Source organism: Phoca vitulina, unplaced genomic scaffold (genome assembly GCF_004348235.1).
Source record: "Phoca vitulina isolate PV1807 unplaced genomic scaffold, GSC_HSeal_1.0 scaffold22, whole genome shotgun sequence".
In the NCBI taxonomy this organism is placed as follows: Eukaryota; Metazoa; Chordata; class Mammalia; order Carnivora; family Phocidae; genus Phoca; species Phoca vitulina.
In genome coordinates, this window is record NW_022589725.1 from 13,975,618 (window position 1) to 13,999,803 (window position 24,186).

General features: G+C 54.3%; 1 protein-coding gene across 1 annotated transcript; it reads left to right on the forward strand.

Moving 5' to 3' along the window:
* Nucleotides 1-11,397: 11,397 nt before the first annotated feature.
* MYLK2 (myosin light chain kinase 2) lies at nucleotides 11,398-23,336 on the forward strand. The gene is made up of 13 exons (XM_032419263.1): nucleotides 11,398-11,449; nucleotides 11,897-11,974; nucleotides 12,029-12,371; nucleotides 13,292-13,593; nucleotides 15,198-15,303; nucleotides 15,908-16,001; nucleotides 18,276-18,385; nucleotides 18,470-18,611; nucleotides 20,913-20,983; nucleotides 21,107-21,235; nucleotides 21,778-21,930; nucleotides 22,125-22,257; nucleotides 23,256-23,336. Exons 1-13 carry the CDS (start codon nucleotides 11,398-11,400, stop codon nucleotides 23,334-23,336), a joined length of 1,794 nt encoding a protein of 597 aa, XP_032275154.1.
* The last annotated feature ends 850 nt before the right edge of the window (nucleotides 23,337-24,186 follow it).

Genomic DNA, 24,186 nt, shown 5'->3' on the forward strand with positions numbered 1-24,186 from the left:
GCTAGTGACTTGAGGTTCCAAGGACTTGAGGACAGGTCAGCGACACCTGGTCTTTTACCTCCTCCTGGCCTAGCTGAGCCTTGGGGGCTTTTTGGCTTGAGTATCTGGTTAAACCTGTGCATCCCCTTGGATAAATCTTGACATTGCTTCCTTTTTAGTTCCCTTCTGAATCTTATCTGCTGGGAAAGTTCCTCATTGCTGAGAGTAGCAGTTAAAAAAGCTGTTAGCCACGTGGCTGGCTCCTATTTCTGCACAGGCAGGCTGAGTTACAGCGTGGTGATGTGGATCCAGGTAGGAATCAGTCAACATTCTGAGTCCTGAGCTGCCATCTGCCTTGCAGCCTGCTGGGATGCTCAGTTTAGACAACATATAAAGTTTCCTGGATACGGGACAAACCCAGGCCTATGGAAAGAGCAGGAAGGTTAAAGCGTGTGGTACTTTGAGTGGTGACGAAGGCGTAACCAGGGAGCTGACATGTTTGCACCAACGCCAAGAATTCCAGGACAATTTGTTATCCAGCTGAAGCCAGTGTAGTTGCTACAAAAAAGAAGCCTGGGGACAAAACATACTTTTCCCTTGTTTGCTTTGTCTTCTTGCATACCCACTCTATTTCCTAGCGCTGCAGTGAAGGATACTGACATTGAAAATGTCTCATGGTGTTTGTTATTTTCGTTCTTGCAAGAGAATAAGAGACAGGGCTCAGGTCAAAGCAGGGCTCTTATGTGCTGAGGGTATCAGCTTCCTGAAACGGTTTGGCAGATGCTGACATTTCACCCAGAGAAACCATAGTTGGAGGGTAGGGAAAAAAGGCTTAGAAAACTCTGGGTTTTATCGGGAAATATTTCACCAGACTTAACCTTGACCTGAAGGCATCAATTACCCTCTCCCTTTCCGTTAAAATTTTGTTAACCAGAAAGGAATAAAACCTGGCCTGTCAGATGTGCTGAGACCTACATAGTTATGGGAGTAGTATCCCAGAACATCTCAGGCAAGTATGTGAATGTGCTCAGAATTGTAGCCAAGTGCTGTTGCTCAGCTTGTTTTGGCACCAAAGCTATTCCCAGGTTTTCTTTCAGGAGCAAGGGTGGGAGATGTAGTTTTCAGTGAGTCAATATACAAAATAAGAGTCAGTGATCATAAACTGCAATATGAAAAACAGTTTGGGGCAGCATTGTTCAAGCTTGCTTGGTGGTAAGGAGAGTTGCAAAGCCTCTAGCCTGACGCTGACATGCTCTCACTCAGGAGTGCACGCGCACACACACACATACACACACACAGTCAGTGTCCTAGAGATAACCTGCTAAGTGACCAGAAGGTGACTGAATTTGCTCTATGCAAAAATATTGAGTGGGTTTTACAACATCTTTTTTTTTTTTCCAGTTTTTAAGGTAGGGTTTATTGTTAATTATATACCATTCGGACAATACCTGGTAATAGGAAGAAAGAGAAAAAAATACATCACCCACCTTGATCACTGGTACTTCTTTGTATAATGTTTTTTTTCTTGTATGAAACTTTAGTCTGTTTCTTTACACTGAAGGATTTTTCTCTACACTGAAGGGTTTTTCTTACCCATCCACATACTTGCCTGGGATGTTCTGGGGTGTTTCTGGGATATATATGTTCTGGGGTGTTTCTGGGATATATATATATATATATATATATATGTATATATGTGTGTGTGTGTGTTTCACTTAGCATAGTAGTAATTCAAATGTATTTCCATATTACTGCATACTTTATAAATGCCAATTTTACAGCATACTGTTCCATTGTTTTGAGTTTGCTTCTCCCCATTGAAAATGCTTGTTTTGCAAAGAATTTTTCTAGACTCTATTTATAGGACAGATTTGTTTGTGCCTCTAATGTATCCTGTCTCTAAACGAAATGTTTCAAACCATTTTCAAGCTTTGTAATTAAAATTTTAAAAGAAAATATAAACCCCTCCCAAAAGCATAGTTAATGACATTATCCTGGTATACACATTTGCAAAATGGAAAGCTCCTTTTGGCTGCTGTGATGTCAATGTTACTGGCACTCATGCCTAGAGAAAACGCTTATTGGCCTTTGGCAAAGCCTTTCTGGAGACAACTCTCTCGTTATGTTATTTTAAAGTCTTGGAACTCTGCATTTTCAGACAGACTTACATAGTTAATTGTTGTCTCCAAGCCTTCAGATCAGATTTGAAAAGAGAACACCCTTTGTCTTTCTTAACTCTACCTGGGGCTGTGATGTGTCTTTTGGGAAGAGTAGGGGCAGGGAATCTAATCTCACTTCTGTCATTGACACACTGCGTGACTTGTAACAAGCCACTCCTTTTCTGGACTTCAGTTTCCACGTCTTTCAAATGAGGAGATTGAATTGGAAAGATCAGTAAGGCTCTTTCAACTTGAGTATTTTCAGAATTTTTTTTTTTTAAGATTTTTATTTATTTTTTATTTGACAGAGAGAGAGAGAGCACAAGTAGGCAGAGCAGCAGGCAGAGGGAGAGGGAGAAGCAGGCTCTCCGCTGAGCAGGGAGCCTGATGCAGGGCTTGATCCCAGGACCCTGGGATCATGACCTGAGCCGAAGGCAGCTGCTCAACCGACTGAGCCACCTAGGCACCCCTATTTTCAGAATTTTTAACAGGCTGTTTGTTCTAACCACGCCAGGCCTTTCATATTTATATTTTTCTGTAGTCACCTGCTCAATCACTGCAAGAGGGCACTTCTAGGGAGCTCTCCTGCCCCTGGATTGCCATTTGAACTTCAATGAGGTATGTTGGAGACCAGTGTGCTGTCTTGTTGAGGACTTTCCAAGGGTTGTTCTGGAAGCGGAAATCTAGCCCAGATCACTCCAGGGTACTAATCCCTGAATAATGTCCTCTGACACACGCACATATTTTCTGATGTTTCTCTTGACCTTGGAACTGGTTAAAGACTGCACAGAATGTTCAGCGAATTCTTACTACCACAAGGAAGTCCCTCCCATCCTTGGCTTTTCCAAGATGTGAGGATATCTAGTAGTGGTTTTTCTGTTGGAAGCAGTTTAAGGACATCACAGTAAAACTGATACCTTGCCTTGTTGCTCTTCTGTTTGTCTTCACTGCAGTTTTTACAGTGTTCATGGTCAAGGGGACTTGGATTGCTTTGGGTTAATTGTCACAGGGTTCAGGAAGAACACAGTATTTAGTGGATTAAGCCCTAGATTAGGAATTAAGAGAGTGGCTTCTGGCTTTCTGACCTTGAGCATGTCATTTGAATTCTCTGGGTTCAATTTCCTCATCCTAGAAGTTAGAACAATGTTTCCAGAAAGGACCTTTTCCCGCTCTTTGGAGGACAGTTTGCTCCCAGCTTTAACATGACCCAAAGGCACTCTGAGCAGCAATGGTGACTGTCACATTGGCACTTGTTCCTGTTGGCCAATGTGACTCAGTGTGACCATGCTTGAGTCATATGCTCAGTATTAATTATCAGTGGGTATGTGTCACCAGGGGTTGCCAGAAGCCCCTCCTGTTTACCCAAAGGACAGGACAGGGCCAGCAGCTGCAAGTTAACAACCAGCAAAAGGAGCAGAGAGACCTCTTAGAGACTCCATGGGAGTTTGTGCAGGCAAGACCGGAGAGGGATTTGAGTTGAGCCTGTAGAAATCACCCTTACTGGCTGGAGGTTGATGTCTGCGCTGGAGGCTCACTGATTCTTACTACTCATTAGCCTTTTTCTTTCCCTTGTGGTAATTTGTTACTGCAGCAGTAGGAACAAATCCAAGAAGCCACACAGCACAAGCGCTCAGAGAAGAGTGGGAAGGGGCTGCCAGGACCCATTGCCCTTCATGGCTTTGGTTTTTGTGCAGCTCCTTCTCCTTGAAACATCTGTCGTGACAACTGAGAGTTTCTGCATTTTCCTCACACACAGAACATTCCTATTACTCAGAGGCCTCAGGACAATGGGTAGGAATTACGTTGCAAGCTCAGCAACTGGGGCTGGGGGACTTTTCCTTGGGCCAGCAGTCCTCTGGGGGTGGTCTGTGGACCCGCAGAGCCAGCTCATCAGGACTAGAAATGCGAATTCTCCAGCCCCACTGCAGACCTCCTGAGTCAGACACTCTGGATGTGGGGCCCAATGATGGGTGTTTTAACAAGCCCTCCAGGGGACTGATGCATGCCCAAGTGTGAGGACCGCCATGCCAGGAAAGACCTGCTGGTCCTGAGAGACAACAGGTTTCCCAACTCAAAGGTTCTATAGGCCGGGGAGCCAGCAGCCATTCTCTCCCATGACCCTCGGTGCCCAGGCCAAACGAGGGGATCTGGTGGGCAAGAACACTCTTCCCCTCTGGAGCTCCCTGGGGTGTCATCTTTGTGAGATCTGCCCATGTGACACAGGAGAGCTGCTGATTTGTTGAGTAGGTATTTATCCCCCTAGCCAACATCCATTACCAGAATAAAGGAGAGCAGGAGACTTTTCCATGGGGCCTTCCAACAAGTCATATGACAGATGAGGAAACTGAGGCTCCACGCTTAAATTACTGTTCCCAAAGTCACACTGCTAGTAGGTGGCAGAGTGTGGATCCAGGTCTGTCTGCCCTCGGGTGCCCTCTGCACCACACCAGGTGCATCCCTTGAGTAGAGCCAGCTGTAAGGGATGGGCATTCTCAGGGGCTCCTGGCTCTTTTTCGAACTGGGTGATGCTTGATGAGAGACCCCCCTGGGTGAAGAAGAGATTGTTTCTGTCAACCTCCAGGGCCAGCAACTGAGGACTTGGGAGCAAGTGTCTCGTGAAGGTTGCAGTTTGGGCTGGAGCCCTCACTCAGCTCTTGACTTTGCAATGGGAACCTCCAGCGAAGCGTCCCAGAGGCTGGGGGGCAGGTCCTCTCTCTCTTCCCACTTTGCACAGCAGGCATCTCAGACCGTGCTGAATGCTTGGGTTCCTGTCAGGGAGCTGGTGGCTGCCAGTCAATAAAGTCACAAGCTTGCCAGGGTGGTCAAAGTACCAGCAGGTGCTTTGCTCCAGCCCCCTCTTCATCCCTGGTTTGGATGCCCCTGGCCATCCCAGTCAGGGCTGCTTCTTGCAGCAGTCGCTTAGAGCTTGCCATGCACCCCCTGGTTCTTATGGGAACCCAGTTTAGCAAATGGACCTCAAGTTTTATAAATAGCACAATGGCAGGCTGGGAAGCCATCCTGTGCAACAGGACAGAACATGCATTCCCCGCTTTTTGAGCCATTTCCTGGGCTCATGTGACAGAAGTAACTTCTCGTGCAAAGTTGAATTACTTTTGACTCCCAGGTCTATACTCCGTACTTGGTCTTGCTTCTACTCTTTTATGTGTCTGCGTTTGTCCCCCGCCCCCACTGGCCCTGCCCTCCTAAAGTGGTGCTTCCAAGTCTGTTCCTGGGACGTTTCCTGTTCTTGGAACAGCTGCACCAGCCTGGGGTACCCTCCTGCTACTTGATCTTATAGGGAGGTGTCCAGTGGCCCTGGGTAATTTTCAGATGACCTTGTTCCTCTGACGTCATTACCTGGTTATTTTTGGCTTTGCTGTTTATGCTGCAGAGTTGGGCTGAGACGGGGGACAGGGAGAAAGTGAAGGTTTCCCATCGTCCCATGGCCCCACCAAAGTGGGAGCGCTTGCTCTTCAACACTTACAGAGCACCAGCCTGATGACGCAGACTAAGTCTCCTTCACTCACTCACGAATTCACTCTCCAGCGGGCATTTAGTGGTATGGAGTAGTGATTAAGCATGAGGGCTCTGGAGCCGAACGGCTGGGGTTTACATTCCCACACCACTGGAACACTGTCTCTGAAACCTTGGGCAAATTACTCCTCTGTGCCTCGGTTTCCTCTTGGAAATGGGAGTGATAGCAGTATCTACTCCAAAAAGTTGGAGTTAAGGGAGTCAGTATGGCACATGGTAAATACACAATAAATATTTGTGGCTATTACTATTACTAATGGCACCCCTTTTTGCACTAGGTCCTTGGGATACAAAGTTGACTTACACGGTCCCTGTCCTGAGCTGGATCTGGATCTAGATCCCCAGAGCCCCAGATACTGAGACAGTGTGCATGGTCCACATAACAAGTCAGAAGAGAACGCCTGCCATATGCCGCTGTTGTACCCTAACTTGGAGGGGCATTTCAAAGAACCGAGGTGACGTTCTTGTCCTGGGGGAGCCTCAGAGCAGTGGCTCTTAACCCCGACTGCACATCAGAATCTTCTGGGGAGATTTAAAATCTACCAGCATTCTGGGCTGGCCCTCCCAAATATTCTGCTTTAATTGGCCTGGACTCAGGAGGGGCTCAGCCTTCGGGAGTTGTGAAAGCTCTCCAGACATTTCCCATGTGCATCGGGGCTGAGAAGCCCAGCCCAGGCTCTGGAGCTGCACCAGCCGGACTCTCTCAGGAGGGCCTCAAAGTTGGCCCTCTGACTTGCGGGTTCTCAAACTTGGGTGTGCATGAGAACCACCTGAAATGCTGGTTCAAGAGAGAGTCCTGGGGCTCCCTTCTAAAGAAGACTTCTTTGAAAACAAACTCGGGGGGCCTGGGCACTGAGAAAGCCTGCCAGAGCCATGCCTTCATCTGAGAAGCCATCCCTGACCAGCAGTCCCAATCCATGCTGTTTTTATATCTCCTATGTAGCTTTTACCACTTTCTGTCTTGAAGTATAGAAATCTGTGTGCATATTGATACGTTTCAAATTATTTATTAATCCGTTTAGAGTCACAAATGGTCATTTTGAAAAAATTGGAAGATCCAAAGAATAAAAACCACCTCTACTCTCATACCTACTAATATGTATATTTATATCTCTCCAGACATTTTCTCATTTTCCTAATAAATTTTTTTTTTTTAAGATTTTATTTATTTGAGAGAGAGCATGAGTGAGAGAGCACAAGCAGGGGGAGCTGCAGAGGGAGAGAGAAGCAGGCTCCGCACTGAGCAGGGAGCCCGATGAGGGGCTCGATCCCAGGACCCCGGGATCATGACCTGAGCCGAGGGCAGACGCCTAATCGACTGAGCCACCCATGCACCCCCTTAATAATTGTTTTTAACAACAAAAAGGATCCTACTTCATGAATGACTGAAATTGCACCATGTGATGATTCTATCGCTATTCTTCAACATCTCTGTGTCCCCAAAGTGACCACGTTAGCCCTTGCCACAGATTAGAGCTTTCAGTAAGTAATCTTAGCAATAAAACTCCATGATTTCAAGATGGATCAGTGTGTCGTTTCAGCTTCAGAGGGATCTCTGTTCAGTTTGCACACAGAGTGTCCATAGACTCTGCTTATCAGCCTCGGAAGGAAGGACAGGGTCTTACCTAGGCCTCCGTCAGAACCTCCGGTTCTCTCCTTCCAGGTGCAGGTGACAGTCCCCCTCTTCTGGGGAGCAAAAATACTAATGAAAGCCTGGCTAGTATTCACTCCGAGTGCTCTTATGTAGATTCACTCGTGTGATCTTCAGAACAACCCAATGAGGTAGGTACTACTACAACTGGGGAGACTGAGGCACAGAGCAGTTCTGTAACTTATCCAAAGCCATGTGGGTTGTCAGGGACTGAACTAGGGTCTGAATGAACCCAGGCTCTCCTAGGAAAGGGAGCTCCCATTTTTTTGAGGGCCTGCTGTTAGCTCTATGCATGTTGTCTGAAAACTTCATCTTGATAATAACTCTGTGGGGAGCTTCCATCCTGTTTCCTAGATGAAGACGGCGGATCAAAAGAGTAATGTGCCCAAAGTCACTCCACAAGGGAGTCGAGCCAGAAATATCCTTCTTCAAAGCCCAAGGTCCTCTTTCTTACCCCAAATCTCCCAGCCTGTGTCTCGCCTGTCTCTCCCTGCCCAGTGCCCCCTTTACGGTCCGACGGGATTCTGAAGGCTGCAATGCTTCCTCTCTGTGCCTGCTCTTGGGAGCCCCCCACCCTCTATTTGTTCGTTCCCACAGCATGTTCTGGTTTCGCGTGAGATGTTGGGCCCTCCTCCTTTGGCCTTCGGCTCCAGGCTGATCCCATTGATGGTCTCTGGGTGCCCCTTGAGGGCAAGGGCTTTATGATGCTCACGTGTGTCCCCAGCACAAAGTGTACTTGCCAGGCAGTGTTTGGTGAGTAAGCAACTGACTAGCAAGGCTCTGGACTGGGTTTGTGGGATTACTTGGGTACAACGGCCCTTGCTGACATCCCCTTGTTATTAACCATGGTTGTCGGCATCATACTTACTGAGTGTGCACTCAGGGCCAGGCCTGACTCTGCCAAGGGCTTTACCCAGCTCACTGGCTCCTCACAAAGGACTGCGGGGCCAAGGATTAGGCCACTTTAAAGGTACGGAAGCTGATGCTGAGAGAGGGGAAGGGGCTCCCCGAGAGAGTCGCACAGCCACTGAATAGCGGCAAACTATCCGGATTTTATCCGGATTTGAATCTAACACCACCTCTTGTTGAGACAACATAAGGGGCTTTATTTGTTACATTTGTTACTGTTATGGTTCCCAAATAAGTAGCATTTCTTAAGCTCTTACTAAGCGGGTCAGGCCCGGGGGTAAGCAACTTCATGACAACTAACCTACCGAGCAGTGGTTAAGGAGCTCTGAGACTAGTAACCGAGGCTTGGACAAACGCTGTCACTGTTTCCTTACCTACGGGACGAGCACCTTCCTCATAGGGGAGGTGTATAAAGCATTTAGAACAGTAAGTGCTGCATAAATGTCAGCTCTTTTCTCCCCGTTTCACGGATGTGACAGGAAAACTGAGTCGCAGGGCAAACTCACAGAGCTGGGTTTGGACCGTCTAAGCCCAGGCTCAGCTCGTAACCACTCTGCCCCATTGCCTCTCCCAGGGTGGCTGGGAGCACTTAGCGAGCACACGGTATGTAGAGCACTTGGCACAGCACCGGCAGCACTGTGGGCTCTAGATAATGTAGTGGACACCCCAGGTAGAGGGCTCAGCTGTCCCGGCAGGCTCCTCCGCGGTCCCTCCCGCTGGGATGAGAGGCTGGCCTGGTTCCGGATCCATGGGATTGCCTGCCGCTTGCTCGCCCGCCCAGGGTTAAGCTCAGCTGGGCCAGCTGCTCCCTGGGAGTCCCCGGGCTACTCGGCACTCCCTTGGAGGCACAGGGGAGGGGCCTGGGGAAACCTCCCCCTCCCAGCCGGGGGCTGCCAGAGACCCTGCCCACCCTTAAAATGGGGCTTTCCCGCCCTGCACCAGCTGTGCAGCCACCCTCTTTGCCTCTCCGGGGGCAGGGCAGGAAGTGGGGCAATGCCAGGACCAATTAAACCTACCAGGGAAATTAAGGTCAGCAGGATGCAATTATGCCTGTTGGATTTAACAAGGCCAGAAGGAAGGTTTCTCCAGCCAGAGTTCACGGCTCCTTAGGCCTCATGCCCTGGATGGCTCTGCATTCCAGAAGCCTGGGCTCTCAGGCTCACCCATCCCTGGGAGAATTACTTGGGAGTGGAGGGGTTAACTTTCCCCGGGTACTGTTTCCCTGGCTCCTGGAAGGAAATTGACCCAGCCAAGAGGCTTTAAAAGGCCCTGCTCAGAAAAGACGTTTCCCAGCCTGACCCTCTCCCTGCTCGGCTGTGATGGAAAATCCAGGGAGTTGAGTAACCTTTCTGACTCCAAAGAGCAGCCAATTCCCCTCACAACTTTCCTGTGGTCCTGACATGGGAGCCGCCCAGGGCTGTTTTCTCCTGCCCTCTCCCACCTCCAGCCCCTAAACCCGGGGCTATGGCAGTAGCTCTTAGGCCTCTGACGGAGGCCTGGGTAAGACCCTGTCCTTCCTTCCGAGGCTGATAAGCAGAGTCTATGGACACTCTGTGTGCAAACTGAACAGAGGGCCAGGAGGGGCAAGAAGTCATCAACACCAGGGAAGGAACCCCAACTTTGGTTTTTGCAGCCTCTACCACCAACAACCCCAACATTTGCTCACTTAAAAAAAAATCACTCATTTTGAATAGTATTCCATTCACATACTTCATGGTGCAAATAAAAAAAAAGTGAAAGGGTGTGCCGTGACGTCTCCCTCTCACCCCTGCCCCCCAGTTTTTTGCTTGTCATCCCAAAGAAAATCTTATGTGTATAAAGTGAAAGTTTATATATTATTATATATATTACCCCCTTTTGCCCAATGATAGCATATTCTACTTGCTGTTCTGCACATGGCTTAAATTTCTTTCTTTTTTTTTTTCCGTTTTGGAGGTTGCTTTGCATCCTTTCATTCCCGGCCTCCTCAATCTTGTTTACAGCTACATAATTTTCCTTTGGTCAGACCTGCTGCTTTCTCCAGTCATTTCCGCCTCCCCCTCTCTGGGGGAAGGGGTGGTGTCCTCCATGGGAGAGTTAGAATTGTGGGGGGAGGCCCTGAACCCAGATGCCCCCTGCAGAGCTGTTTCCAGTGCACTCAGCCCAGCTGGTTCTCAAGGCCCCCCTCAGAGACAGGCTCTGGGCAGGCAGCTCCTGGATGATGGAAGGCTCTCCGGATCATACCTCTCCCCATCCCATCTCAGCTTGATCACCTCGGGCATGAGTGGCTCCCAGGTCCCCACTGTAGTCAAGGATCTTTAGAAAAGACTCTCTACCAGCCCCCATCCTTCCAAGCAGGCCAGCCTCCATCTCCCCAGGCGCCCAAGAAAAATACATTTTCCAAAAGAAAATGCTTTCAGGCCCGTGGACATGTTGAGCAAGTGGCCCTGGGACAATTTCTTCCCCAAAGATGCCCCAAGCAGGTCTGGAGGCCAGGAGCAGGGATCATGGGCACAGAGCTGGGCAGTGGGGTCAGGGTGATTATCCCCGGAGCCTGCGTGGCTCTCACCAGCTTCTGGGCAACCCCAGGAGACGTGGCGTGCAGGTGGGCAGAGCCAGGGCTCAGCCTGAGCATAATCTTGTCCTCTGGCCCTGCCAGGGAACCCCTCTTGTGCCAGGCCCCCTGCCTGATCCCGTCCAAGCCAGCGATACTGGGCAAGGCCTGGGGAATGGCTGCTCCCTCAGGGGCCCAGTTGCCCCCTCCCTTTTCTCTTCCTGCTTGTTCCAACACTCCTCTCCCCCCAGTCCGGCTGTGGGAAGAATGCCGTGTCCTCTGAACGGGGGCCAAGAGTGACAGGTGGTGGCAGTCCGAGCTGCATGGCCTCTGGTGTAAGAGATCCTCTCCTCCGTCCCCGCCTCCCCTGCCTGCGCCCCTGCCTCCGCCTCTGCCCACCCAGCCCAATCCCTTACAACTGCCCCAGGAGAGCTCCTGGGCAGCCGCTGCAAGTCAGGCGGCCATCAGGTTGCCCCTCTCTGCTCCAGGTACCTCTCTCCCCTCAGTCAGCTGGCCCTGGCTCTTCTCCGCCAGGCAAGAGGAGGAATCTGACAGCCTGACACACCTCACTTTTCTTTCTGCAGCTAGAAAGACTTGAGTTAGACAAGCAGAAGCACACGCCTCCCTGCCTCATGGCGACAGAAAACGGAGCAGTGGAGCTGGGAATCCAGAGCCCATCAACAGGTGCTAAGCTGGGGCAGGAGACAGAGGGAGGAGCCTGGGAAGGGCTGTTGGACTTCAGGGCCGGGCCCATTCCTCAGCGGGAGTCCTGGGTCCTAGGACCCAGAAATTAGAACGATCTCTGGGTAAGGTTGGGCTGGGTCGAGGGCCGACCGGAAGCCCTCCCCAGAGAGACTGGGAAAATGTGGAGCCCCCGTGCATGGCACCTAAACATTCAGGGCGAGTGATGGTGGGGGCATCAAGGTGTGTTAGAGGACCAGAAGTCTCCCACAAGGGCCTCCGAGGCCCCAGCAGCCCATCTCTAGAGCCCATGAAACGGCCCCAGAGCCTCAGTGGGACAAGTATTTGCAAACCGCTGCCTAGGTGGGGACTTGGGCCCAGAGCTGGGCACTGGTCAGCCTGGCTGGGGGAGGATGGTGGATCCTGACTGGGATCTCACTTCCTTTGCAGATGAGGCACCTAAAGGTACAGCAGGTGAAGGACCTCTGGCTGCAGAGAAAGCGTCTGGTCCACCAGATCCAAAGAAAGGTCCTGGGACCCCAGATGCAAAGAAAGAACCTGGGACCCCACATCCAAAGAAAGAGCCTGATCCACCCACCCTGAAGAAAGACGACAAAGCTGACGCCCTAAAGGAAGAGGACGGTGCCCTGGCCCAACCCTCCACCGGCAGCGAGGGCCCCAGGGGAGAAGGCGACCTGGGTGGGGGCCCTGCGGAGGGCAGTGCTGGGCAGCCAGCAGCCCTGCCCCAGCAGACCGCGACAGCCGAGGCTAGCGTCAAGAAGCCCGATGCCAAGCAGGAGGCCTCGGGCAGCCAGGGCCCCGGAGAGCCCAAGGTTCACAAGAAGGCCGCGGAGGGCCAAGCAGCGGTCAGGAGGGGCTCGCCCGCCTTTCTGCACAGCCCCAGCTGCCCTGCCATTATCTCTAGGTGAGCGTCCCCTGTCGGGCAGTGGGGAGGGGTTTGAGGCTCTGTCTGCAGTCGTTGCGTTTAGCTCCTCTGTCTCGGGCCTCATCGTCACCGTGTTCCGTGCTGGATTGGGCAGTTCGGATGTTTAGCATCTGTCCCGGGCATTGGCTCTCCTACCTTGTGCCCCTGCAGAAACCAGGACTTGGTGATAGTTCATAGACACCTGGAATGTCAAGACAGAGAGGTCCTTGAAGACCTCTTCACAAAGCACCTGGAGGCCAGCATCCCCCTTACTCCATGAACTTGGTTCTAGCCGAGGGCAGGACTGAGATATCAGGAGGAAAAGATAACCATTCTTCTTACTATAATATGAAATAATGACTAATCATCAGATTGATAGATCATTACTAATGCTTTCATAACCATAATACAGCACCAGTCTTACGAGGCAATCCGTTACACTGACCTGAATGCTAATCACATGAGTGATATTAGTGATATATTGCAAACCACAATACTACCACTACATCAGGCTGAATTATGTATTGATATCAATTAATACATTGGTATCACTGATGCATTAATCAGTTGTATTGCCAGAGTTTGTGTGAATCAAGAGCTCCATAATCTCCCTAATTGTAGTCACCTAATGATTAACCAGAACAACAATCCTATTAGTAGATATTAATGATCTATTAGTGCATTGACAGTCAAGGTAATGACCACAGACATGCATGGTATTATTAACGTCCCTTGATTTCGTATAAAGTGAATTTGGATGCCTCACCTCATGCATTTGAGGCTGTGGTAGGGGTGGGGGGTGGGGTGGGGGGTGGTTGTATTAGCTCCAGATTGCAGAAGAGGCTCTGGAAGCATCGAGGCCTCCCGGAGGCAGACGCAGTGCTAAAGGTATCGCCTCTACCTGTGTTCTCACATTCTAGGTCTGAGAGGCTGCCAGCTGAGCAACCTCTGAGTGAGGCATGGGAGCTCATCTTTGAAGGGGTGCCTGTGACCCCCAGCCCCACGGGTCCCGGGCCAGCCAAGGCAGCAGAAGGAGGGAAGAACATCCTGGCAGACAGCCAGAAGGAAGCAGGAGAGAAGGCTCCAGGCCAGGCTGGCCAGGCCAAGGTGCAAGGGGACACCTCGAGGGGGATCGAGTTCCAGGCTGTTCCCTCGGAGAAATCGGAGGTGGGGCAGGCCCTCTGTCTCACAGCCAGGGAGGAGGATTGCTTCCAGATTTTGGGTAGGCCAGGGGCAGGTGGGGACTGGGGAGGGCAGGGGGCTCCCCAGGTATCCCCACGTCTCCCTGTTTAGAGGACTGAGCTGCTCTGAGCCACGCCTCACCCAGGCTGACCCATCTAGGTGTCACACACCTCTAAGAAGTATAAATCCCTAGTCCCTTTTGATAGATGGGAAAACGGAGGCTCAGGGAAAGGGAAATGGAGTGAGTGCCCCAAATCCACAGCTAAGACGGGATTTGAAACTGTCCAAACAGACCCACTTCAGAGCTCACTTTTGACTTTCTTCTACTTTGTCTATAATGGGGTTTTGAAAAAAAAAAATCAGACAGGTTTTGGAGCAGCACCAACTCTCTGGATAGTGGAATTTGAAGTCAGTCTGTAGAATGGCTCAAAGGCCAGGCTTTGGTAGTTAAAGGACATCCTGGAGGGGGTAGGGAGGGTCAAGAGAGCCACAGCGGGTTCATGAGCTGAGGAGCACAGGTGCCTGTGTATGGGAGCAGTGACCAAGGAAGCTGGGCACGTGCGATGGGGCAGGACTGTGGAGCCGCCTCAACTGTGATCAGACGAGGAGCTGGTGGTTGGGTGGTTTAGTCAGTGGGCAGCAGGAGCCACTGACCACGATCGAGCTTGGGGAGCAGGTGAATAGGGAAAGGGCCTGGGTGGGGGCGCGGCAGGGCTGGGGGTGGGGTGAGATGGGGTCAGAAGAGCCCAGAGTGTCCTGACACCCCCCTCCTCCAGGCTGAGGTGCCCTGGAAGCCCAGTGGGCCTGCCCGGTCAGCGGCACAGTGCCACCCAGACGGGGTGGGAAGGCCTGGCGGCTGGGCAGCAGTCAGGAGCCCTGCCTCCTCCCCCCAGCAGCAGCAGAGACTTCTGCTCCGCCCCCTCCAGAAATCACATCCTTGGGGTGACGGGACCTGAACAACCTCCAAGGGCCGTCAGATTCATCACCAGCCCGGCTTCCCTGCTGCCTCTTGCTATTTATAAAGAGGTTTCCATTCCCGATGACTCAGCCTGTGAGCCGCCAGGGCCCGCTGTTCCCCGTGGTTGCCGCTAGGTGGCAGCCTCTCTCTACCAAACATCTCGGTCCCGGTCTCCTCCGCGGCCCTCCCCCTGCCCTTGGGCCATGCCCAGATTGGGCAGCCGTTCCGGAGGACGGGCCAGCTTGTGGTGTAATTAGAGGGGATGGTAGGCAGGTCCCGTCACCTACCCCATCATTCAGACGTAGTCACGCCTCTCTGGCGCTCCGCCATGATCATCCCGCCCCCCCCCCCTTTCTTTCTTTGATGGAAATGGAGATAGCTTGGGATGGAGACTTCATTCCTTATCATGTGGGAGGGTCTGAGAAGTCCAATCAGCTGTCCCCATTGTTGTGCCAGGAGACGCTGAGCCCCCTCTGACAGAGTCCCAAGGCCATTTTGTGTGTTGGTGGCAGAGCTGAAACTGGAAACTGGGCCCCCTAGCCCCTATCCTGGAGCCAGCTGTCCCCCAGGTATCACTTGGTGAACTTCCCTGGATGGGGCCCAGGCCAGGCAGGAGGGGGTGGTGCTGGGGCACCCCCTCAGCAGCCCCTGGCACTGACCGTGGTGGCTCTGCTCTGCCTCCCCAGATGATTGTCCGCCACCCGCAGCCCCCTTTCCCCACCGCATCGTGGAGCTGAGGTCCGGGAACGTCAGCAGTCAATTCAGCATGAACTCCAAGGAGGCGCTGGGCGGGTGAGAGCGGGGACCCCAAGCCCCTGGCCCATGGGCAGGAGAGCATCGAGCCCCAGGGCCTCACATCTTTCCTGTGCAAGGCCCAGACACACCCCGACTGGACATGATCTACGTGGACACAATTACTTCTACATGGTTACTTACCCCCTTGTATGCAAGCTGTCACATGGGTTGATATGCCCTCGGTTCACTGTCTCGCACACAGACACACCATTGACCATTGATTCATTTCCCGTAGGAAGCGAACAGTATTTTCCTGTTTCAGTTACAGGCACTACCCTGACCCCCTCAAAGAGCTTCATAAAAATCCCTCCAGGTGCCTTCTCCTGGGACTCAGAGCCCCAGGACCCATGCTTACCACGAGGCTGTGAGTTGTCACATCAGGGGCCAGCCTGTGGATGAGTCTACCCGTCCTGTGACCATGGTTGGTGTGGTTCAGCCACTGTCCCTGCCACAGAGCTCCCAGCTTCAGGAGGGAGTCAGGCTGGCTGGGGCAAGCGTCCCAGCTCACAGAGGGGGACTGAGACAGGAGCAGAGCACAGACCCCCTACTTCAGCCCTGTGCCCCTGGAAACCCCCTCACTCCCCACCTCTTCTCTCTTCAGTGGTAAGTTTGGAGCAGTCTGTACGTGCACAGAGAAAGCCACAGGCCTCAAGTTGGCGGCCAAGGTCATCAAGAAACAGACACCCAAAGACAAGGTAGTGGGGGCTGGCTACGTGGGAAGGAGAGGGGGTCCTCTGAGTGGGTACCTCTCACCTCCCTCCACCCATGTGTCTGCACCAGGAGCTTGGTGTGTGAACCTTGATGCGCTGAAGATGTCATTCAGATAGACAGATGGACAGACAGACAACCCTGCCACAGGGACCTGAAGCCCCTACCCATAAACAAGACACTTCAGTTGGTGAACTTATCCTGGGGACTTCCCCTTCTAGGCACAGGACGTTCCTGTCTTCTGTTTGGTTCAATCCAGCAAACGCTGATGAGCGTGGGCTCGGGGCCAGGCCCTGCGCTGGGCACGGGGGGTCCCTGAGTGAAATGAATATGGTTTGTGCCCTCAGGGAGTGCCAAGGTAATCAGGCCGGGTCTAGAGCTGTGCCTCCACACCTGGCCCGGGCCCGGTTCAGAGGAGGCCGAGGCAGTGTTTGTTTAAGGAACGAATGAAAGAGTGAATGAATGAATGAATGTCGGCAGAGGCTCATGTGGAGTCAGGCAGTCAGGTGTGTGAGGGGGTGATAACCACCTCGCCACCTGTTGTAGTGAGGGCGGTAGCTCATAAGGTGGGGGTCAGGTGGGGGTCAGGTGGGGGTCAGGCGGAGGTCAGGTGGGGGTCAGGCGGAGGTCAGGCGGGGGTCAGGCGGAGGTCAGGTGGGGGTCAGGCAGGGGTCAGGAGGGGGCTGTGGAGGAGCCTCCAGATTCAGCTGGCTAGTCTCTCTCCAATGAAGGCTAAAGGAGGAGCTGGTTCCGGTGGAGAGGCGGGGAAAAGAGTCTCAAGCTGAGGGGACTGTGAGAAGGAAGGACTGAGGCCAGGAGTGACAGAGACCTGTGGGGGACCCTTGGGTTGAGTCAGGGGAGCCGAGACGGAACTTATGGGCATTTGGGGCAGAGACACAGCATGTGCGGAGGCCTGGAGCCTGGGAGGAGCATGAGGAGAAGCTCCAGAGCCCTGCAGCCCTGCTTCTCGATCACGGCTCTGTGCACGTCGGGAAGGCATGCGTTTTCCATATGACTCCGCCTTTCTCCGGCCTTCCACTTGACTGCGGGGTCTCCAGGCCTCTGTCACGGACCTGGCTCAGCGTAGATGCTCCAGACATATGTGCTGTGGAGATTAACTGGAGTCAGCTCTTGATTAATTAATTAGTGAGTACTTTTTCTGGGCCATTCACTGTGCCGGGTGCTAGGGAAGTGGCAGTGAAGTGTCTGAGTCCCTGCCCTCCTGGGCCGACATGCTTGAGACAGGGGCAGACAACTCAACACGACGCACACAGAAAGCATGTCAGGAACTGAGCAGTTCTAGAAAGGAAAATAAAGCTAGGAAGGGTACAGGGAGTGTGGGGCCGATGGGGGCTGTTAAGATAAGGTGGTGAGATCAGGCCTCTTGAGGAAGCGGCGGGTAGAGTGAGATGTGAATGAAGGAATAGAATCACGGGAAAAATGGGAAAATTGGGGCAGTGATGTGAGGCTGGGGGCTGAGGGGACGGGCAGGGGGAGAGGCCCGACCTGTAGCTTTTGGCATTTCCCTGGTGTCAATAATCCTACGGCTGACTTCAAGCTACCAGTGTGACGGTTGGCATTCACCCTTTCTGAAAGTGACAAATAATGGCAGCCTAGGCCAGGAAGGCAGCGGTGGAGCTGGCAAGAAGTTACTGGATTTGAAATCTAGAGGGATTTCTCTCTAGAGGGGTGTGAGAATGAGAGGAATCTGGGACAGCTCCTGGCTTTATGTCCTGCACCCCTGGGCGACGGGGCGGGCCCTCTTGCTGACAGGCAAGCTGAGGGCAACTCAGCCGTGGGGCGGGGGCCGTGGCAAGGGACTCATTCGGACCTGAGAGATCCAGGAGGTCTCTTAGCCATCCCAGGGGAATGGCAGGCAAGCCGTGGGAGCTGTCGGTGCCTGCCGCTCAAGGGCGCGCTCAGAGGTGGAGATGCGTATTTGGGAATCGGTCACATCTGCACGGAATGGCATGTCCTGGGACTTGAGGAGAAAGCCCAGGGAGAGGGTGCAGTGGGGAGAGTGGTGAGCGGAGGACTGGCCCTCGGGTACCCGAGTATTCGGGCAGGAGGAACAGTGTCCTGGCCGGAATGACCGGTGGCGTGGACACGGGCTCCGGGTGGGGAGAGATGGGAGGCAAGGAGGAGGCCAGGCAGTGGTCCAGGCCAGGCCTGACAGAGCCGGTCAAGGGCAGAGGTATGGAAGGGGGGAAGGCAGGGAGCGGTGACACTCAGCTGGTGCCCCTGGCTTCCCTGGTGCCCAGGAAATGGTGAAGCTTGAGATCGAGGTGATGAACCAGCTGAACCACCGCAACCTGATCCAGCTCTACGCGGCCATCGAGACCTCGCACGAGATAGTCCTGTTCATGGAGTAGTGAGTGTCGGCAGTGGGGCAGGGGGCCGGGTGGGGGTGCCAGCCGGCCCGGAAGCAAGCCTGTAGAGGGCTCTGTGCACACAGCATCGAGGGCGGCGAGCTCTTCGAGAGGATTGTGGATGAGGACTATCAGCTGACTGAGGTGGACACCATGGTGTTTGTCAGGCAGATCTGCGACGGGATCCTCTTCATGCACAAGATGCGGGTTCTGCACCTGGACCTCAAGGTACTGGGGCCGGGGCCTCCCGGGAGGGCTCGGGAGCAGAAGCTGACCCCCTGAAACCAGGGTTGCAACCAGCCAGCCCTCCCCCGTCCCATCCGTCCTAGTTTCCCTCCCTCCATCCTTCTAGCTGTAGATCCCAAAGGTTTATTGAGGCTTTCCTAGGTACCAGGAGCCAGGGATCCAACGGAGAGTAAACAAGACTTAGTCCCAGCTCTCAGGGGCTTCTAGTGTAGTAGTACTAAGCACACAGCCTTTGTCCCGCGAGCCCCAACCAAGCTCAGCGTCTCACGCATAGAACTTGCTAGGCGTTGCTGAAGTGTCCGCCTCGGTGCCCGCCCCTCACGGGCGCTGCGTTTGTTCATGTATCCTGCAAGTATCCGTCGAGAGCCTGCTCTGTGGCAGGCAGGGTTCTAGGTGGCGGAGACCCAGCAGGGAACGAAGTAGACAAAGATGCCTGCCCTCGTGGAACTTAGGTTCTAGAAGGGGAGTCAGGAAAACACATCCGTGAGGTATAGCCTCAGCGCAGCAGCATACCCGTGCTAGGCACTAGCGAGAACGTTCGTGAGAGAATATCTGTGTCTCCCCTCCGCCCTTGCTCAGTGCCTTGTGCGGAGGGGTCAGGGAGAGCCAGCAGGCGTGATGCATTCAGCCGGCGTGGCCGCGCCTGGAGCGCGAAACCGGCGGGGGGGGGGGGGGGGGGGGACGGGCGGGGGGGGGGGGGGGGGGGCGCGGTTACCATAGGGATGACGAAGGACACACCCCTGTCCCCGGGAGCCTACAGGTCAGTGGGGGAAACAGACATTCCTACAATAGATCCTTTCAAACCGTGACAAGTGTCATGAAAAGCCCACGAGAGGAACGGGGAGACAGACAAGGTGAACTTGGAGAAGCAGGCCCGGGGCCGGCCCACACCGGCTCCAGGCTGGTTCCGGGTCAGAGCTGTTCGGGCTGTAAGCGCCTTCCGACGGCCCCCGGGGCAGCTGTGCAGGCAGGAAGCCAGGAGGGTAAGGAGACGGGTTTCAACGGGCCAACATGGCAGCAGGGAATCTAGGAGCCGGTTGTCATGACCAAGGGCAGAGGTGGTGGGGGGCTGGCACCAGCGGCCGTGGCGGAGGGATGGGAGGTGGCCAGACAATGGGTATGTTCTGAGGATGGAGCCAACCTGATTTGCTGATGTGGGAGGGCGTAGGAGACAGGGAAAGGAAAGTGTAGGGTGACTCCTGAGCTTCTGATGGGAGCTGCACACAGCGCTGGAGGCCTGCTGGTGCCCCGTGAAAGCCAGTGGCTCTGGGGGGGCAGAGCAGGATCCCCAGTTAAAACATAGCGCCCCGGGAAGAAGCTGTCTTGAGCCTCTTTATCCTAAAATGTGTTTTTTCAGGGTAGCAATAAGTTTCTCATCAAAAAGGGGTCTCACGGTCAAGTAAGTTGGGTGAACCACGGCCTGAAGGCCCTTCCCAGGGCTCCTCGGGAAGTCTTGTGTCCTCCAGAAGGAGGTCTGAGTCTGTCTCGCACCCCCAAAAGATTGTACCCTGGGACCTTTCTTTTCTTTTCCCTGGTTTGCTGGAACACCCAGGTTGAGCTGTTAAGGCCATTAGTGGTTGCATCTGTTCCAAAAGCACTTTCCGAATGCACGTTGTCGGGGCCCTCGAGTCAAATGCCCACGGAGCCCCGACGAGTAACAAGGGCCCGGCCTGGGGCGGTGGAGAACCCAGGGGACTGGGGGCTGAGCGCCCGGCTCAGGGGACAGCGGCGACATACACCACGTGCCGTGTGGCCGCATAGCTCGGGCTTCTGGGGTTTCAGGAGGTGTCGAAGATCAGGAAAGCAGGGTTTTTGTGTGAAGTCTCCTGCCTTTTAACCGTTGTTAACTACTTAAAATGCTTCTGCCGTGCAACCTCAGATTAGTCCTGTGTCCTTGTGTCCTTGTGTCACGTGAGGAGGAAATGGAGGCCCAGGGCAGGGAGGGATTGGCCTCACAGGAAAGTCATTCATACACTCACCTGTGCTGGGGCCACACGAGTCCCAGGAGCCTTAGCTGAGCACTTACTCGGTGCCTTAGTTAGACACCGGCGGGGTCGGGGGACAAGGAGGCCGGGAGAGGACAGTCCCTGCCCTGGAAGTCCTTAGCAGGGCTTCAGGGTCCTCATCTGTGCCTGGAGCAGGCAGGTCCGGGGGTCTCTGACGGGCTGCCCATTCTGGCAGCCTGGGGCTCTGGTCCAGAGAGCCTGGGCCCTGGGTGGACCTGGGTGGGGAGGCAGGGTGAGCTGGGTCAGAGGTCAATCCAGGCCACCCCCTTCTCCTCAGCCAGAGAACATCCTGTGCGTCAACACCACGGGCCATTTGGTGAAGATCATTGACTTTGGCCTGGCACGGAGGTACCCCCTTGGTGGGTGGGGAGGGCAGGGCAAGCCTCTGAGGTGGGCGGGGGACAGGGGAAGAGCAGAGGGTGCGGGGAATGGGCTGGGGGCTGCGCTCTGAGCTCGTGCTCTCACTCCCAGGTATAATCCCAATGAGAAGCTGAAGGTGAATTTTGGGACCCCAGAGTTTCTGTCACCTGAGGTGGTGAATTATGACCAAATCTCCGATAAGACAGACATGTGGAGTATGGGGGTCATCACCTATATGCTGTGAGTCCTGAGGGAGTGTGGTATCTATGGGGTTGGGGCACATGGGTGGGCAGCTGAGGCCAAAATTGGCCTTGGGGTCCTGGTGAGGTGGGTTCTACCTCCCCACTCCCTCGGTCAGGGTTTTGCTGGGATTTTGGGTGTGCTGGGGGAACCAGGAAAGGGGAACTTTGTACCCATTTTGTAGATGGAGAAATGAAGGCCCCTAAAGGCATAGTGTAGATCCTTGATGACCCAGGGTGGGCGCAGGGGGGCAGCAGACATTTTTTTGTACACTCATCATTCCTCTTCTTCACTGTAACCTTGGGAAGCTGGGATGATTATGTCCATTTTACAGATGAGAGGAGTGAGGCTCAGAGAGGGGAACTGACTTGCCCAAGGTCACCCAGCCAGACTCAAACCCGGGTCCGTCCCCCTCAGGAGGCCAGGGCTATTTTCAGCACATGGTGCTGCCTCCCAGGATCTGCCTCCATCCCTTGAGCCCCCAAAGGTGACTCAGTATCTCCCATCTCCCCTTCCTGTCCCCTGACACCCCATCTCTCCAGGCTGAGCGGCCTCTCGCCCTTCCTGGGAGACGATGACACAGAGACCCTGAACAACGTCCTCTGCGCCGACTGGAGCTTTGACAGCGACACCTTTGAGGCTGTGTCCGACGAGGCCAAAGACTTCGTCTCCAGCCTCCTTGTCAAGGACCAGACGTGAGGCTCACATGAGGACACAGCCCCCGTGTGTGCAAGCCCAGTGTGTGTGTGTGTGTGTGTGTGTGTGTCTCTGTGTGTGCATATGTGTGTGTGCTTGTGCACGGGCAGGGCAGGAAGAAGGCCGGGGCCGGCTGGGTTCTGGTGCTTCACAGGCATGCCGCCCGCCCTCACCACACTGCCCCCTCCCACAGGGCCCGGATGAGCGCTGCCCAGTGTCTTGCCCACCCCTGGCTCAACAACCTGGCAGAGAAAGCCAAGCGCTGTAACCGACGCCTTAAGTCCCAGATCTTGCTTAAGAAATACCTCATGAAGAGGCGCTGGAAGGTACCACTGGGCGGGTGGGGAGGTGGGAGGGGCTGCAGGCGGGAAGAGCTCCTGGCAGATCCCAGGCCCCACCAGCCCTGCCTTGGCAGCTTCTATGGACCAGGCCTAGCCCTGTCTGGAAAACAGGGTTGGCTTTTATCTCTTTGTTCTGGTTCCTGTCCTGGAGCAGTGACCCTCCACCCACCACCTCCACCCTGGGGAGGGGTGTCCATTTGAAGCTCGGGCTCAGGAAAAGATCTCTGACCCCATTACAGGCCCCTTCCCTTCATTTTACAAATATTTATTGAGCATCTACTACTTTTAGGCACCAGGAGTATACCAGTGGACAAAAGAGACAAGGATTTTAGTCTTTGTGGACTTACTTTAGATAGAGGGTGGGGAGTTATTAGAAGGGGTTAAGGAAGGGCTCTAGAAAAAAGTAAGGATGGTCAGGAGTGCTAGGCGAGAGGTTGCACTTCTAAGTAGGGTGGTCAGGAAGGGCCCACTGAGAAGGAACATGTGAACAAAAAACCTGACGGAGGTGAGGAGTGAGCCATGCTGGTACTGGGAAGAAGAGTGTTCCAGGAAGAGGGAACAGCCAGTGCAAAGGCCCTGAGGCACAAGCATGGTTGGCAAGCATGAGGAACAGCTAGGAGGCCAGTAAGGCTGGAGTGGGATGAGCAAGGGGTGAAGGGAGATGAAGGCAGAGAGGAATGGGAAGCAGGGGGTGGAAGGACTCATTGGCCATGGCAAGGGGCTTACATTTTAGTTGGAGCGAAATAAGAACCATTGGAGCATCTAGAGCAGAGAGGTGCTCAGGTCTGGCTGCCCTACCTGTTGAATGAAGGAAGGGGTCCTGGAAGATATGGTATCATGGCACCTCCTGTGGCCATTCTGGGTACTGCACCCTCTCTAGCCTCTGGCCTTGGGGGAATGAAGGCGGTCTTAGGAGCCGTTCAGCGGTGCCAGTTTCTCCTCTGCCCCGAGGCTGACTGGGATCCTTCTCCCTCGTTCCCCAGAAAAACTTCATTGCTGTCAGTGCTGCAAACCGCTTCAAGAAGATCAGCAGCTCGGGGGCACTCATGGCTCTGGGGGTCTGAGCCCCAGGAGCGGCTGAGGCCTGGACGCAGCCACACGGTGGCCGGGGCTGAGGCCACACAGCCCAGAAGGCCAGAGCAGACAGGCCAGATCCCCAGGGTGGGCTGGCTAGGACAAGGCTGCGCCAGGCTGGGAGGCTCGGGGCTCCCCACGACCCCGCGCAGCGACTGCTTCCCCGACGTGAGCCGCCTCAGATGTGGCCTGAATCGATCCTGCTAATGCCTCCCCAGACAGGGCCCCGGCCCCGTCAGCCACAGCCCAGATGCCACAGGCCCTGTTGTTCCCTCCCTGGCTCCCCCTCTTGGAATTGCTGCCCTGGTGACCCCTGCTTGGCCTCACCTGGGGCATCCCTGGCTTGGGCTTGCTCCTAGCTGGAACGGGAAGACTGGGGGTCCCAGCATGCGGGGCTTCTGCAGTTGTGGATGGGAGGCCCTTGGTGGGGCAGGAAGGTAGCAAGGCCAATTCCTGAGGCCCAGCTGCCAGGGGAGACAGAGCAGGCTTTGTGAAAGAGGACCTCCATGCCCCCGCCCTCCTCCCCACTCCCAACAGATAAGGCCGAGTACACACCATCTGGCCCGGCCCGGCCCCCGCCCACCTTCCTGACGACCACCAACACACAGGAACTCTGTGTGAGAGAAGGACGCCCAGCCCAGGCCTGGCAGAGGGGGAGGGGAGAGGCCTGGGGGACAGGGAGACCACCCCTGAGCTTGCCTGAGGGCCAGGCGGGCCCAGCCCAGCCACTCGGGGCCCTCACCCCCAGGGTCACCCATGGCTTCGGATGATGGGGTCAGCAGGCCCAGGAGGAGTGGGAAAGCCATCGGGCAGTCCCCCACCTGCTCTCAGCTTGTGCCT